This window comes from Rhipicephalus microplus, chromosome 4 (genome assembly GCF_043290135.1).
Source record: "Rhipicephalus microplus isolate Deutch F79 chromosome 4, USDA_Rmic, whole genome shotgun sequence".
In the NCBI taxonomy this organism is placed as follows: Eukaryota; Metazoa; Arthropoda; class Arachnida; order Ixodida; family Ixodidae; genus Rhipicephalus; species Rhipicephalus microplus.
This window is the reverse complement of record NC_134703.1, coordinates 214619915-214633290: the sequence shown is the minus strand read 5'-3', so window position 1 is coordinate 214633290 and position 13376 is coordinate 214619915. Positions and strand designations below refer to the sequence as shown.

The 13376-nt window shown below is 45.6% G+C and overlaps 1 protein-coding gene across 8 annotated transcripts in view; it reads right to left on the bottom strand.

Annotated features, from left to right (window-relative positions):
• LOC119172975 (cell adhesion molecule Dscam1-like) overlaps positions 1-13376 on the bottom strand; it is a 2235730-nt gene that overhangs the window by 2020343 nt on the left and 202011 nt on the right. For all 8 annotated transcript variants that reach the window (XM_075891768.1, XM_075891770.1, XM_075891774.1 and 5 more), the window contains exon 3: positions 6826-6947. In XM_075891768.1, coding sequence (XP_075747883.1) covers positions 6826-6947 — 122 coding nt within the window. The remainder of the gene's footprint in view (positions 1-6825; positions 6948-13376) is intronic.

Sequence of the window (13376 nt, the reverse complement as noted above, 5' to 3'; positions counted from 1 at the left end):
TATTCAGTGGCATTGGGCTCCACTGCACTGCGAAATGCAACAAAAGGTATGCTCAGCAACAAACGGCATAAAAAGCGCACTGTTGCAGAATTATACCTTCTGTGCTGTCGATATGAGCCTTACTTTGCCAATTTAGCTTCCTCGCGCAGGCAAATAAAAAGATGCAGCTCCAAGATGATAATGTTTAATTAGCTGTCTGCATCGACCGATCTGAATCAATGTCAAGTTCAATGCTTAAGTATGCATCAACGCATCTACACGTGTATTTCTACAGATCTACCATGGTACTCATTCAATTATATTATTAAAAGGAATGCAGTACGACGCGCAACAACATATATATATTTTATCTGCATTGCACAAAAGTGCAATGCTACTGAGCATACGTCACGGTATGCGAATTGAGAAGGCATTCAGTGCAGGTAACTTGTAAAATGAAGTACTGTGCAGTTACGTGTTGAAATGCGAATTATACTAGTGTTCTTGAAGTGCCTCACATTGACACAATTATAATATAGAATAAATGACTATTGGGTCATTCCACATCACACGTCCCAACCATTTTGGCAACCATATCAAATGTATTCGAAAAAAAATGGCGCTGATTTACTGCTATGAAAAGTTAACTGCTACAATGATTCGGAGATAAGTTTTTGGTCCCGTGGCTGCGCTGCCTCCTGAATTTGCCGGAATATCGTCTGAGAGTTTGTAAAAAAAATTTTATAAGCATTTCTTTTTCCGGGCAAAATTCAATCTCCAAGTTAAATAAAAAGCTTGTGTAATGTGATCGAATCTCAGTAGTAATATTAACATTTTTCGACCACGTAAGCCTAAAATGATTTAGCAAAATTGTGTTATATCTGCATTTTTCTCTATAAATACTGCACTTTGAAAGAACATCTGAGGAATGAATACTTAATCCACATAAGATATATTTTGAGGACAAAAACATTTTAGACCACTCTAGCTGCCAAAGTTTGCTAGAAAAAATCACGAATTTCACAAAATAGTCATTTTGTTTGTAATGACACGCAACTTTCACCATGTGGTGGTTGACATAAGAGTAACGTATGTACGTAAGTTGAAAGAAAATAAACAGTTCTTTTCATGTGCTAAATTTTGTCATAACAATTTATGTGTAAAGAAAAAGATCGCAGTATATCCACGGAGTGGATGAACAGACAGTCGGACGCAAGTATCAACGGGCAGAAGCCTGGACGCAGGGATGCAGGGACGAAAGCACAAATGTACAAACGGACGATTCGCCCCACTAATCATCATTCTGTCCATGTGTATGCTGTGAAAACCTCTAACGCCATGTACTGTGCAACCCATAAAGTGGCTACATACTGGTAGTACGACAACAGAGGGGGGAACGACTCGCGGCCTAAAGAGCTTTGCCCCTAAATGATTTTTCAAGCTCCTCATTCGCAGCTATCTTGCCATTTGGTCATACGGCAGCCGACGTCTCAAAGTTCCTTATTGCCGTTGATGGGAAAATTAAAAAAATATTTCAATTGTTAAATACAAAGTTATTTATGAAACCTGTCAGATAAGAAGGACCGTTTATGTGTTTTGCAATTACGTGAAAGGTGATTTTTAATTTGACCACCACGTGGTGCGAATTACGTCTCAGTACGGACAAAAATGCAAATTCTGTGAATAGAGCGGTCTTTTTTCGTAGAGGCTAACTGCTTGAGATGTCTAAAAATAGTTTTTCATCAAAATACATTTCCGGGAAGTAAGTAGTCACAGCTCAGATATTCACACAAACTGCAGTATCGCTTTGAGAAAATACAAATATAACAGATTATGGCTAAATTCTTGGAGACGTATGTGGCCGAAAAATTGTATTACTTTTATCGACACCTTACACCTTACATAAGCCCATTTGCTTAACATGTACACCAGACTTGGTATAGCTTAAAATATTTTGTTTTCACAAACAACACTCAGAAAATATTTTTTGAGGTTCACAAGGCAACCACGTTACCAAAAAAACTCTTTCCGAAATCTTTTATTAGTTCACTGTTTTCAGCGCAATAATATAGCACGATTTTTTTCATACACATTTGCCATATCTGCAAATACGGCAGGGAAATTTGCAATAAAGTGACCCTGTTACTTTTACTCAATTACCATTGCATACTGCTAAATTAGGGCAATTTGTTTCAATCATGCTGGCAGGCTGAGAAAGCTGAACTCCTTCCCGATGCAGCGTAGGCTGTTCAGTGGCTGTGCGTGTTGTATTCCCAGATAAATATACTGCCCAGTCAAACATTTTGGCTGCAACACATGCTTATACACCATGCAGTATGTATAACGTTAGAGTGTTTTTGCAACAAAAAAACTAATAATATCCTTAACATAGCGAAATTGCCTTTAACATCTGAATTACTTAGAGAAGGTAACTGCCAAAACGAGGCGAGAGCAGTATAACTCTGAATAACAAGAATAATATGGAAGTTTCACATGATAGAAACAAGTGGAATAAAATAAAAAGCATTCGCACTTTAGCAGTTATGCTCAAAAAAGCATTTGCACTGTTCAAGTAGGCGATTCGGCCACACATACAGACGAAAATTTTGTTCAAACAAAAGTACAGCTTCAGTGCTCGATCCGCTACACAGACATGGCTGCCGGCAGTGTCACGCTACGTTGCTGGTGAACAAAAATACCGGTGAAGGTGAACTTTACGAAATAATTGTATTACCAAATAGGCAAACTTCGTGAAGCGAGCTTAACGCGAAGGAATATGCTGTGTTGTCACCCGATGCATCAACCCGAGTTATCGCGGTAGTTATAGCGCACAAAATGAAAAAACGACCGAAAAGCACTACATGGAGATCCCAACCTTGTTTTCCATTTTCGGTCTTTTTGTGCAATAAAAAAAGAGAGAGATCAAATGACCCAGTAACAAGTCCAAGCATATGCGTCTTAGATACGGTTGATGTTTGGAGCTAACGGGTGCCTTCCCCACGCATATATTATTTCTGAAATTGATGTCCATCACAAGCGGGCCCCGCTAAACACCACTGCCAACAAAGGGCAACGCAAAAATCTGTTCAATTTCTTCGCTGAACCTCAGCGGCGCACGCTCACTCTGCTTTGTACTCCAAACAATCTAAACAAGCAACAAACAAACTTGCCCACAATCACGCTTCACCATCATCTCCGTGAAACAGTTCGGACAAATATTCTCGCAAAGTAAACAAATGCTGATTTGTCATCAACTAGTTAAAAACATATTGTTTTAAGGCGTAATTCTTGATCTCACGCAGTTAACAAAGCTCTGAATGGAATAACGTCAGAGCGGTACTCACTATTTCACTTCCAGTGCCCCACATTACGAATCCGCAGGTCCAGCCTTCAGGATGGTGCAACTTCGCAATAATCAACACTAACAGAACACACAGGTAAAGCACAGAGCGCAGGCAGATTTCAAACTAAACACCGACTAATAAACTCTATCAATCGAGAAACCACACGCACACACACGGGAGGGTATTTCGTATTTCGCCACCACACGCAGTGACATGTAACACGATGCTCTTCCCTTTCCCGCGCTATGCGCCCACTGCGCGCGCGCAGCGATCCCGGGCAGCCGAGGTTTCCTGGGTGACGAGACTTAATGGCGCCGGTGGCGCTCTCACACCGGCAAGATGCGGTTGGACGCTCGCTTCGGCCCTCTACTGAATGCTCGAGTGCCGCTTTTTTTTTTTTGCGGCAGAGTTCTGTTATGCTATATTTGTTCTTAAGAGTGCATCTGAATCGCAGTGAACATGGTGACGGTGCAGTGCAGCCAGCATGAGCTGCTAGTCAGAGCACGCATTTTTAATAATCAGGAGCGATATTTAGCGCACCTTCACCGACATAATGTAGTGAATACTTATCAAAAAGCAAATCTGATGGCTTTTGCTTAGCGCTATGGGTACTTAGGGACTGCGCATTTATCGTCATGCAGGCGATATTTTATCAGCCCTTTCATTTCGATAAAGACATTGCTCCTCGCAACATTGCATGCATTAGCCGTCACATTATTCGATGAGAACATATTGTCACGTGCGTGCTGCGAGGAAGACGAAGACCACAGCACATACACGCATTTGCACCCTTTTATGCAGAAAGCAGTGACGAGAAAGAAGAGGAACAATCTGGGGCGCGGTAAATAACAAGACTGGCCTGCTGCTACTTTCTCAACCTGTTAAATACTACTTATATTTGCACGTCGCGACAATATATTTGTACTTAGTTTGCCGTCCTTGGAAGAAGACCGTGGCTGAAAATATTTCATCAATGTTGATTTCACTCCATCTACAAGATCAAGGCTTTAACCGAAGCACGTTTGCTCGGGAAGTAACATAAATTCAAAAGAAGGGGATTCACGAAAGAGAGAGAGAGAGCAGAAAAACAAAAGAATGCGCTTCGGCTTCCATGAGGAGAGCTTTGTTCGCAGTTTAGTCAACAAGGCTCCCGATATTGTGATCAAGGCTGCATCAAGGTAACCGAATTGTCTTTATTCTTCATTTTTCTTTATGGTAGCTGTCCTCTTCCTAATCTTCGATCTAGTGGCTTAGGTACTCGGCTGCTGACCCGCAGGTCACCGGATCGAATCTTGGATGCGGCGGCTCCATTTCCGATGGAGGCGAGAATCTCGGAGGCCCGTGTGCTAAGATTTGGGTGCATGTTAAAGATCCCCAGGTGGTCCAAATTTCCGGAGTCCTCCACTACGGCGTCTCTCATGATCATATGGTGGTTTTGGGGCGTTAAACCCCACGTAATAGTCAATCGATCCTAGTTTTCATGGTGCACTTTTGAAACTCAAGGAGAGGAATGTTCGCTACACTATTTGGATCAAACGTGCCTGCTAAAAATACATCACGGCAATGTTCGTTTTTAAGGGACCTGATCGTCTGCTGACGTAGTGATTATGGCTAAACACTTGCGCTGTTTTTTTTTGCAGGTGGCGGATCTTTTATTTCCAGCTTTAAAAGCTTCGATCTTATGGGGGACGGGGAGAGGGGGGAGTGTTCTATGCATGGTTACACTAATGTGGGCAACAATACCTTGTTCAGGCAGATCAGTGCACTTTGTGAGTGTCGACTAATCACGCAAATGACACAGATGAGAGAAACAGATATAAGAGGATTGGCCCTTACTCTACTAGACAAGCGGCGCTCTTGTTGTATCTTCCGTCTTATAGTAGTTTGCGTGCTTTATCGATGAAAACAGCGTTTCGGTCACAATACTTCCTGCTTCGCTTAATTACTTCACCCGAAAGCAGCTAGTAGTAGAAGCCTTGCTGGTATTAAGATGGTTATTGTATCGTAGAAGTATAAGCAAAATATTCAAAAATGTCGTGCATTTGTAGCCTTGCTCATAACTCCTCAAATATAGGCGTGTAAATGGGGTTTTTGAAGGCTGTTGTGTTGATGATCACCTCGAATTTCAAAATGGGAGTGTAAAAAGGGTGTTCATACGGGTGCTTCCAATGCGTACACTTGTTTTACACTCTTTAGGCTGTAGAAATTTTCGCACTAAGTTTTCTTTTTTCGCACTAGGGTTTTTTTTTTTTATTTCGTATGATTGTGGTTATGAACACCAGCGCCGGCGGCGGCGGACAACTACGGTGCCGCGCATGACCCGAGTTGTGATCTCATACCAGCTTTCGTGGTTTATGTAGAACAGCCCCGCGAGGCTGATTTCCGGCAGCGACTGCGTACCAACGATCCAGCAGCCTTCGAAGACAGCTAAATCGCGAACGACAATCTAAACACCGGTGGCGAGTGCATCCTGCAAAGCACGCCCCTGAATCCCCTCGCATCGTCAAATGCTTGCAACAACGCCGCGTTGCGGCGTCAATGTGCTGATTTCGGGAGACCACTTAAGGGGGCGAACGTCCGCTTTCAGCGGGAGTTTTTCGAACGGCACATTTGCTTCGGCCGTGACGTCTGTGACCACCCGTTGTTAGATAACAGACACTATAATTAGCGCATTGCAAAGCGCATGTATTCAATCATTACACTCCATGATCGCGATTATGCGAGGCACATTGCGCAACATGGGAAATAAACACTCTTGTATACCCAAGCGAAATGTTTGTTTCACCTCTTTGGGAAGCTTGAGCATCTCATCATTAGTTGTGAAAGGATCAATGCCACATCTGGTTAAACTCGCTGTTAAATAATGGGGCTTCACGTTTCAGCTTACGAAAGTTAACCATTTGTACGAAGTCGTTGGGCGTTGACTTTTCTTTTTTACGAAGCTATGAGATTTGAACGCAGAACGCGTCGCAATGTGTCGGTTGTGGGCACCTCCACCAACACGTGCGAGGAGCTTTTACTTAGTGGACCTTCTTGTTCATTTGCATCATCTTTTATATTTCGGAGACATCTCCTGCACCAAAAACAGGACAAATTTGGGCTCTTTCTATGGTGCATTGCAGTGGAGTCTCTGCACATTTAAAAGAGCTAATTTTGCTGCTATTTTGGAAATAAAGCGCCTCTAAATGGCTTTTTAGATGTTTAGAGACGAGTGAAGGGAAAAAGCTGAAATACCTAAATGAAATTGGTATTTCTCTATCACTTCTGGCCGCGAAACATGGTAGGGAGATGGTTAAAGGGCCACACGCTTCATTCCTTGTGGCATATTTCAAGTGTACACTGGGATCACGATGGAGATTACATTATCACACCCTGCTCTTACGCTCAAAAGCGCTAAGACATTTTGTTTCTACTTGCACTAAGCTGTCTTTTTTCTCTGTACAATGATTGTTAAAGAAGATGTGACGCAGACATGTTTTGAAAAAAAAACGATCCCAGTTACCTGAACCCAGAATTAGGCCCAGCAGGAGCAACAGTCCAGCATACCAGCAGCGCCACCTTCCTTCGGTTTGCAGTCCTTGAAAAACCACAGGGGTCGTCGCCACACGCCTCGTCTGCCTGGCTCTGCAATAAAATGAAGCAGCTTGAAAAAGCCATGGCACCACATTTTCGCTATATGCTAGTTGGAATTATCCTTGGTGGTTCACCAACAAGCCGGTGGAAGTTCAGCTTGTTCGGTTGAGAATTTCATTCATGAAGAGCCTTTGTATTAACGCTCTAGTATTTCGAGAGTCTGACAGTATCCTGCACTTGAGAGCAGTGACCTAACGTACCAGTTGGTTTCGCGAACGTTTGTATTTAGGATAACAATATTGTTTCATGTACAATGAAGCAATTTCACTCCTTCACTCCAGAATTGGCAACTTAAATGGAATTAAGCACCTGAAACTTGTGTAGAAGACGACGGCTTCACTGAATGAGGCACATGACGTCAATCACGTCATGGCAGAACTGGTGGTCAGGGTAGGTGGGCGGGCTTTCTAGCCACCGACTTAACTTGCAATGAGATATACTTTTACTGCCTGTAGTAAATCAGCCTGACGCCCAGTGAGAAAATGAACTAGCTTTATGAACGCACGCTTCCTATATAGCATGAGTGATCACTAGTGATAAGGCCACCGTTGCTTGCATGAGGGTAGAGCGATAAACTACACGTGTCACGTCAGCATATAACTCCCCTTACTTTTGAGATTAGTTATACAAGAAATACAAAAGAACATTGTGCTATTCGATAAAGCCCTAGGGCAGGCCATCGAACGTGCGTTGATCTTTGAGTCGCAATCGAATCCTGACTCTAACGCTTCGGGATTCTCTCTGGTACCTCTCGGCTCATCAGCTGCTGCTGTGGGCACCCTAAATGAATGAATGAAAAAAGTTTATTTTAGTCTTGCATGATGCGCTTAGCGTGTAGTGGGTATTTCCCACATAGGGACTGACAGGGAGTACCTGGCGGCTGCTTCGTGAGCCTGCTGGACGGCCCCCCATTGCTGGTCGGCGAGAACTGAGCTCCTGAGCTTCTCTCCCACTTGTTTGAGGTAGAGTAAGGAGGAATTCTTCTACACTCCTAAAGCATCTGTGCGAGTGTTATGTCCACATGAAGGGCACGTGTCGCTGGGGTATGTATCAAGATAATAAACGTGAGGCTTGGCGATGTATGGGTACGTGTGGATCTCTAATAGTCGTAGGGTTGGCGCCTGCGGTCTGCTAAGTTTCAGATGTGGGAGTGAGAAAATGCAGCGTTATAAGTAAAACTGCTTCGTGATGTCGTTGTGCGTAATGAGTGCGTCCCGATAGGTCTCTAACTCAGCAATATGGGGTGGCTCTGTGGCGGCGTGGTCAGTAGGTGCGCAAACTGCATCATGGACGATCTTGTTGAGGTTGAATGTGGCATACGGCACCTGGTCGAGATGGGCGTGGAACCAAATGACAATGTGGTGCTTCAAGATACTCGGGTCTGCGCTGCGCAGCATACGTATCATACGGAAATCACGCCACGTTCAAAGGCTTTGATGGTCGGTCTGGAGTCGCTATAGAAGAGTTCCAGTTTGCTGTCGAGCATGCCTTTAGCTATAGATACTTGCTCCGCTACTTCGGTGTTTCAGGTGAAGATTGTGGCAGAGTTTGTGGGCGTTTTGCGCTTGGCTTCTGAACACGTTGACCCGGGTTCGTCCTCACGGTTTCTTCTGCAGTTGTCAAATGCACCCGAGGTCGTGTCGACGTAGGAAAAAGCTCCCACCCACATTTGTCCCCTTCAGACCCCATCCAGGCGCTTCTTGGTTCTAATACCGGTGAGCACTCACCGTTATCTAGTTGGCTCGTGTACGGCACCGGGCTACTGGACGCCACCACTCTAGCAGATTTTCATTCTGAACCTACAGTGAAGCTTTTAGAGTGAACCATGTCACCGACACAGTACCTTTTTGTTCCTGAGTGCTGATCCTCAAGAACCTGCTGTCGGCACGGATGAAGAGGGTCCAGCGCAGTTCTCAGCCTTCGCCCCATCATCATTTCTCCTGGCGATTTTTCTCTGACTTAATGTGGCAGCTTGAGCTGTTAAAACATAAACAAAAAAATTTCGCGTTCTGCTGATTCTTGCATTTTTACGTGTCTTTGACTTCTCCTATAATCGCATTGGCTCGCCAATTATTGGCGGGATCATAAAGTGCAGTAAAATCAGCACGCTCTATTACGAATGGAAAAAGTTTCCAACTGGGCACTCGTAAAGGCCGTTCTATTATCAGAAAAGATAACGTCTGGCACATTAGGTGTTGCAAACATTTTTCTTAATTTTTTCACAGGAGTCACAGCCTTCATTCACATCATTTTAACTCAAGCCCAGTTGCTCTTACAGTATGCATTTACTACAATAAAGAGTACATCACCCTCGACTGGGCCCGTGATATGAACCTGTAGACGACTCCAAGGTTGGTCTGCTTTGACGCAAAAGTGTACGAAAGCCCTGGAGTCAGTTTTTTGGTTGCAAAGCCATGGCTGGCACTACCATACACACACTTTAATTTGGTGATTCATTTTCCGCCACCACACGAGTCTTCTAGTTGCTGCTTTCATACACTAATCCCCGGGTGATTTCCATGCAAGAGATGAAGCACTTGCCATCTTGCGGCTTGGGGAGTTGTTACGCACTTTCTGCAGCGTATACAATGCCGGTGCAGCGAAAACTCTGTCTTCCTCAACACGTACCGAGTAAATGTGCTGTCTAGTTGGGTCGATGTTGAACCGCTCAGGCTTCAGTCCTTCAACTTGGCCAAGACGCTATCCTTTTTGATCATCTTGACGATGTCCGGTGCCTGTAACTGTGCACACTCGACAGCTTTCAATAGAAGCACGTCTTCAGGAGGTTTTGCTTTGTCTTCGTCCACGGAGTTGGCATCTACTGAGCGCATCAGTGTTGTCGCCTCGCTCTTACTGGATGCGATAGGTACACGCAGCAACAACAAAATCCAGCGCAATATTTTCGGAGGTAGTATTTCGATAATCACTTGTCTGAGTCAGATAAACCAAAGAGTTGCCTGTGATATATTATCATTGAAAATTTCTATCCATCAAAGTACTTATAAAGTCGTTTTACCCCGAAGACGATAGCTAGACCCTCTTTGTTGATTTAGGCGTAGTTATGCTCACTTGAATCAAGTTTTAGTGAAGCGTAGGCTATGGGACACTCCCTCCCATGAGCTGCTTTGCTGGCTATCCCAGCACCCACCCTAGCAGTAAATACATCAAAGCAGATCACCAAGATACTCTCGGAGTAATAAGAAAGAGTTATATGGCATCGGAGCTAGGTAGCTTTTTTAGCTTTTAGAAAGTTCGTTGGCGCTCACATTTCCACTACCATTCTCGGTCGTAGTCTAGAAGCCTTATATGGGTTCTGCTGCTTCGGTCTTACCCGTGGGAAAGCTGCAGCACAGTAGCCCTAAGTTCAGTACCCCAAAAAAGCTTCTAGCTCTTTCCTGCTAGTGGGCGTCGGCGCTTGCTGGACGGCGTCAGTATTTTTTTTTGGCTCGGGCCGCGGGGGCAGCATTTTCGACGGAGGCGAAAATGTTTGAGGCCCGTGGGCTTATTCACTGCACAAGTTTGTCTATGCAGGCTAGTTGGTGTTTTAATGCAATAGTTGAGTGTAACACCTCGCAAAATATTTTAAGAAGAAATTGGACTGTTCCTGTCAACTACTTCTTACAATTTCTTACGTGGAGCTAAACTCAATTATTGCACGTGCTTAGGTTTAGGTGCACGTTGAAAGATGCCAGGTAGTCTACATTTGGGGTTTCGGAACGTTAAATCACAACTTGAATGCCAAAACGGCGAGCTATTTATATCTACCACTGACCACTGGTGATGGCCACCTAGAGGGGAATATCGTGTTTTCAGAATTACAAGTGAGATGGTGCAATCAGCACACGTCGCCAGATCATCATGATGTGGCGGCGGCGCGCTCTCATCTACCACACGTACTTTGCGCCGTGGAGAGCCGGGCGGTAGAGGGTCGTGGACGCTCGCGTGTGCGTTTACTTATCTCGCGGTAGTGACAGTTGTACCTCTTGAGCTTTCATTAGAACGAATATGTTGCAGTTACCGGGCGCACAAAGGTCACTGTATTTGTCGCACAGTCTGTTAGCAAAAAGGGCGCGCTTCTCGGACACAGCGGAGTGAGAACTGAGACACTCATTCGCGTTTATCTGTACCTGTGAGTACGTTTTGTGCGTCATTTGTGCGTGAGAAACGCTTGGTGTGTTTCTGTCTGCTGGCCATTCTTCGCGTGACCTTCAAATGTGTTCCTATAACATTCATCGCTTTGCCTTTGCGACAAAGCTGCGGCTTTTGCTTTCGTTACCACCATTCGACAATTTGCCGAGTTGGAGTATTCCACTGTTTCCCAGTTGCCTCGTTTCACTCAGTGGTCTATTTCCGTAGCTACATAGCCCTTCTGTGCTAGTAGAACTGAGCAACTTTTCAGGATAGTTGGTTTGGTGTCATCTTTCAGTTCGATGTGCACTGGCGGTCTATTGAAGCCAGTGTATCGACACACTTTGTAGGCTGCGCGAACGATTCCGCGCAGCCTACACTGTGCTATTAGGCAGCTCGGTGTGACACAACCACGAGGCCCACTGCAATCTGATAAGCCTCAGCTACACGCGCATCGTCACCCAAAAGCTACGTTACCAGTGGCGGCTACAAAAGCAGGTTAGCAAGCTTTGAAGCGCATCAATCTGTTACACTACCTCTGTTGAGTGTAGCGTTGAACGCTCTCTCGTTTCTGCTACTGTAGTTGAATAAATTCTCGTTACGTTGTTATGTTTGGATGCATTCTTACGTCGACTCAGCATTCCACCTCTGGTCAACGGCAAACCAAACAAAGCGCACTGTCATAGCCGAATCGGAAGCCTTTACCGCTCTGTGGCAGCAAATACAACAACCTTAACAAAAACTACACACCCGGCAACAGGTGCTCTAGCAGCAGCACGTGCCCCCTCGGGCCATGCCATCCCCTCGGGCCAAGCCCCCCAAAGCTTCATTCCGGCGGTCACTGTCAACGCAAGGACCACTGCTGCTACAGCGGTTGCCGACCTGAATGCATGGTGGCTAGCTGTTAAACTTCCACTGTTTTGGCTGTACTTGCCCAGGATATCATTCGCCCAAATCGAGGCCCAATTGCCCCTTGCGCTTGTCACACAAGACCTGACCAACTAAGATTACGTATTCACTCACCTGGACGCCCGCTAGGCCAAAGAGCTCCGAGACATCCTTGTCCATTCACCAAAGGAGAACCCTCAAAACTCATCTGCCATTTGTCATCCTCGGAAAAACCGGATGGCTTGAGAACTTCAGTCCGCCGAACAAGCCGAACGCAAAGTATCAGAGCTTCTCCGCCCAAAGCGTGTGCCCTCGCAGGCAACATGGAAATCAGCGATTATTTTCCTGTGAGGCCTTTGGCTGCAGAAATTCCACTTCACGCCCAGGTGATCCTTTAGGGTCAGTTAAAACTAGCCTTTTACCAACTTGCTGAGATCACTGATCACGTCATCTCACACCATCAAGACTATCACTGCACCACTGAACACCGTGGAGCTCACACACCACATCGATGGCACCGAAGTATAGCTCAGCTCCATTCGACGACACCTGTATCATCACCCAAAGAGGCTCCCACGCTTCCACTCTTCAAGCTGTGAGTGTAACACCAGCTCGTCTCAACAGATCAGACTGCTGCGCCCTTCCACTTTTACTACCAACAACGCTTCGGGGACAGAGCCCGACAGTGTCGACCCCGCTGCTCTGCTTGACACGAGAAGAAACGCCGACGGCAGCTCGTAGGTACGGCTGCACGCTGCGAACCTAGAGGCCGTCGGATCTTCGAGACCGACCAAATCACAAAGCAGTGCTTCCTTGTCAGTAGCGGTTCCGACATCTGCTGCTACACACGAGATGATATTTAAGGTCCTCGCTTGCCGACATCCTTCAAGCTAATGCGGTGAACCAGCCCACAATCAAGACGTATGGCTCACTGCGCCTGTGCATCCAGCTCATGAAGATGAGCCACGACCTTCGCTGGAAGTTTGTGATCGCTGACATCACTGAACCGATAATTGGCTTGAACTCTCTGGTACTATATAGCTTTTTGTCTTCCACCACGATCTTCCCGTCGATGCGACAAAGGAACGTCTCTCGCCAGGCCAGCGAAGAACCTCCCCCCAACCAAGCATCAAAAAGCTCAGTGTTGAAAACCATTCACCGTGCCTTGCCGTCCTCACCAAATTTCCTGGCTTGACACGCCTCAGTGAACGGCTACGCAAAATGCAGCCGCTCCAGGCACCCCGGTTTTCTCCCACGCCCACCCTCTTGCACCAGACCACATGCGCATAGTCAAGGCAGAGTTTGAAGGCATGCACCGAGAATATATCAACCATCGCTCCAACAGGCTATAGGGCTCGCCACTTCAACTTACCCCGAAGACCGATGGCTGGCGACCATGTGGGC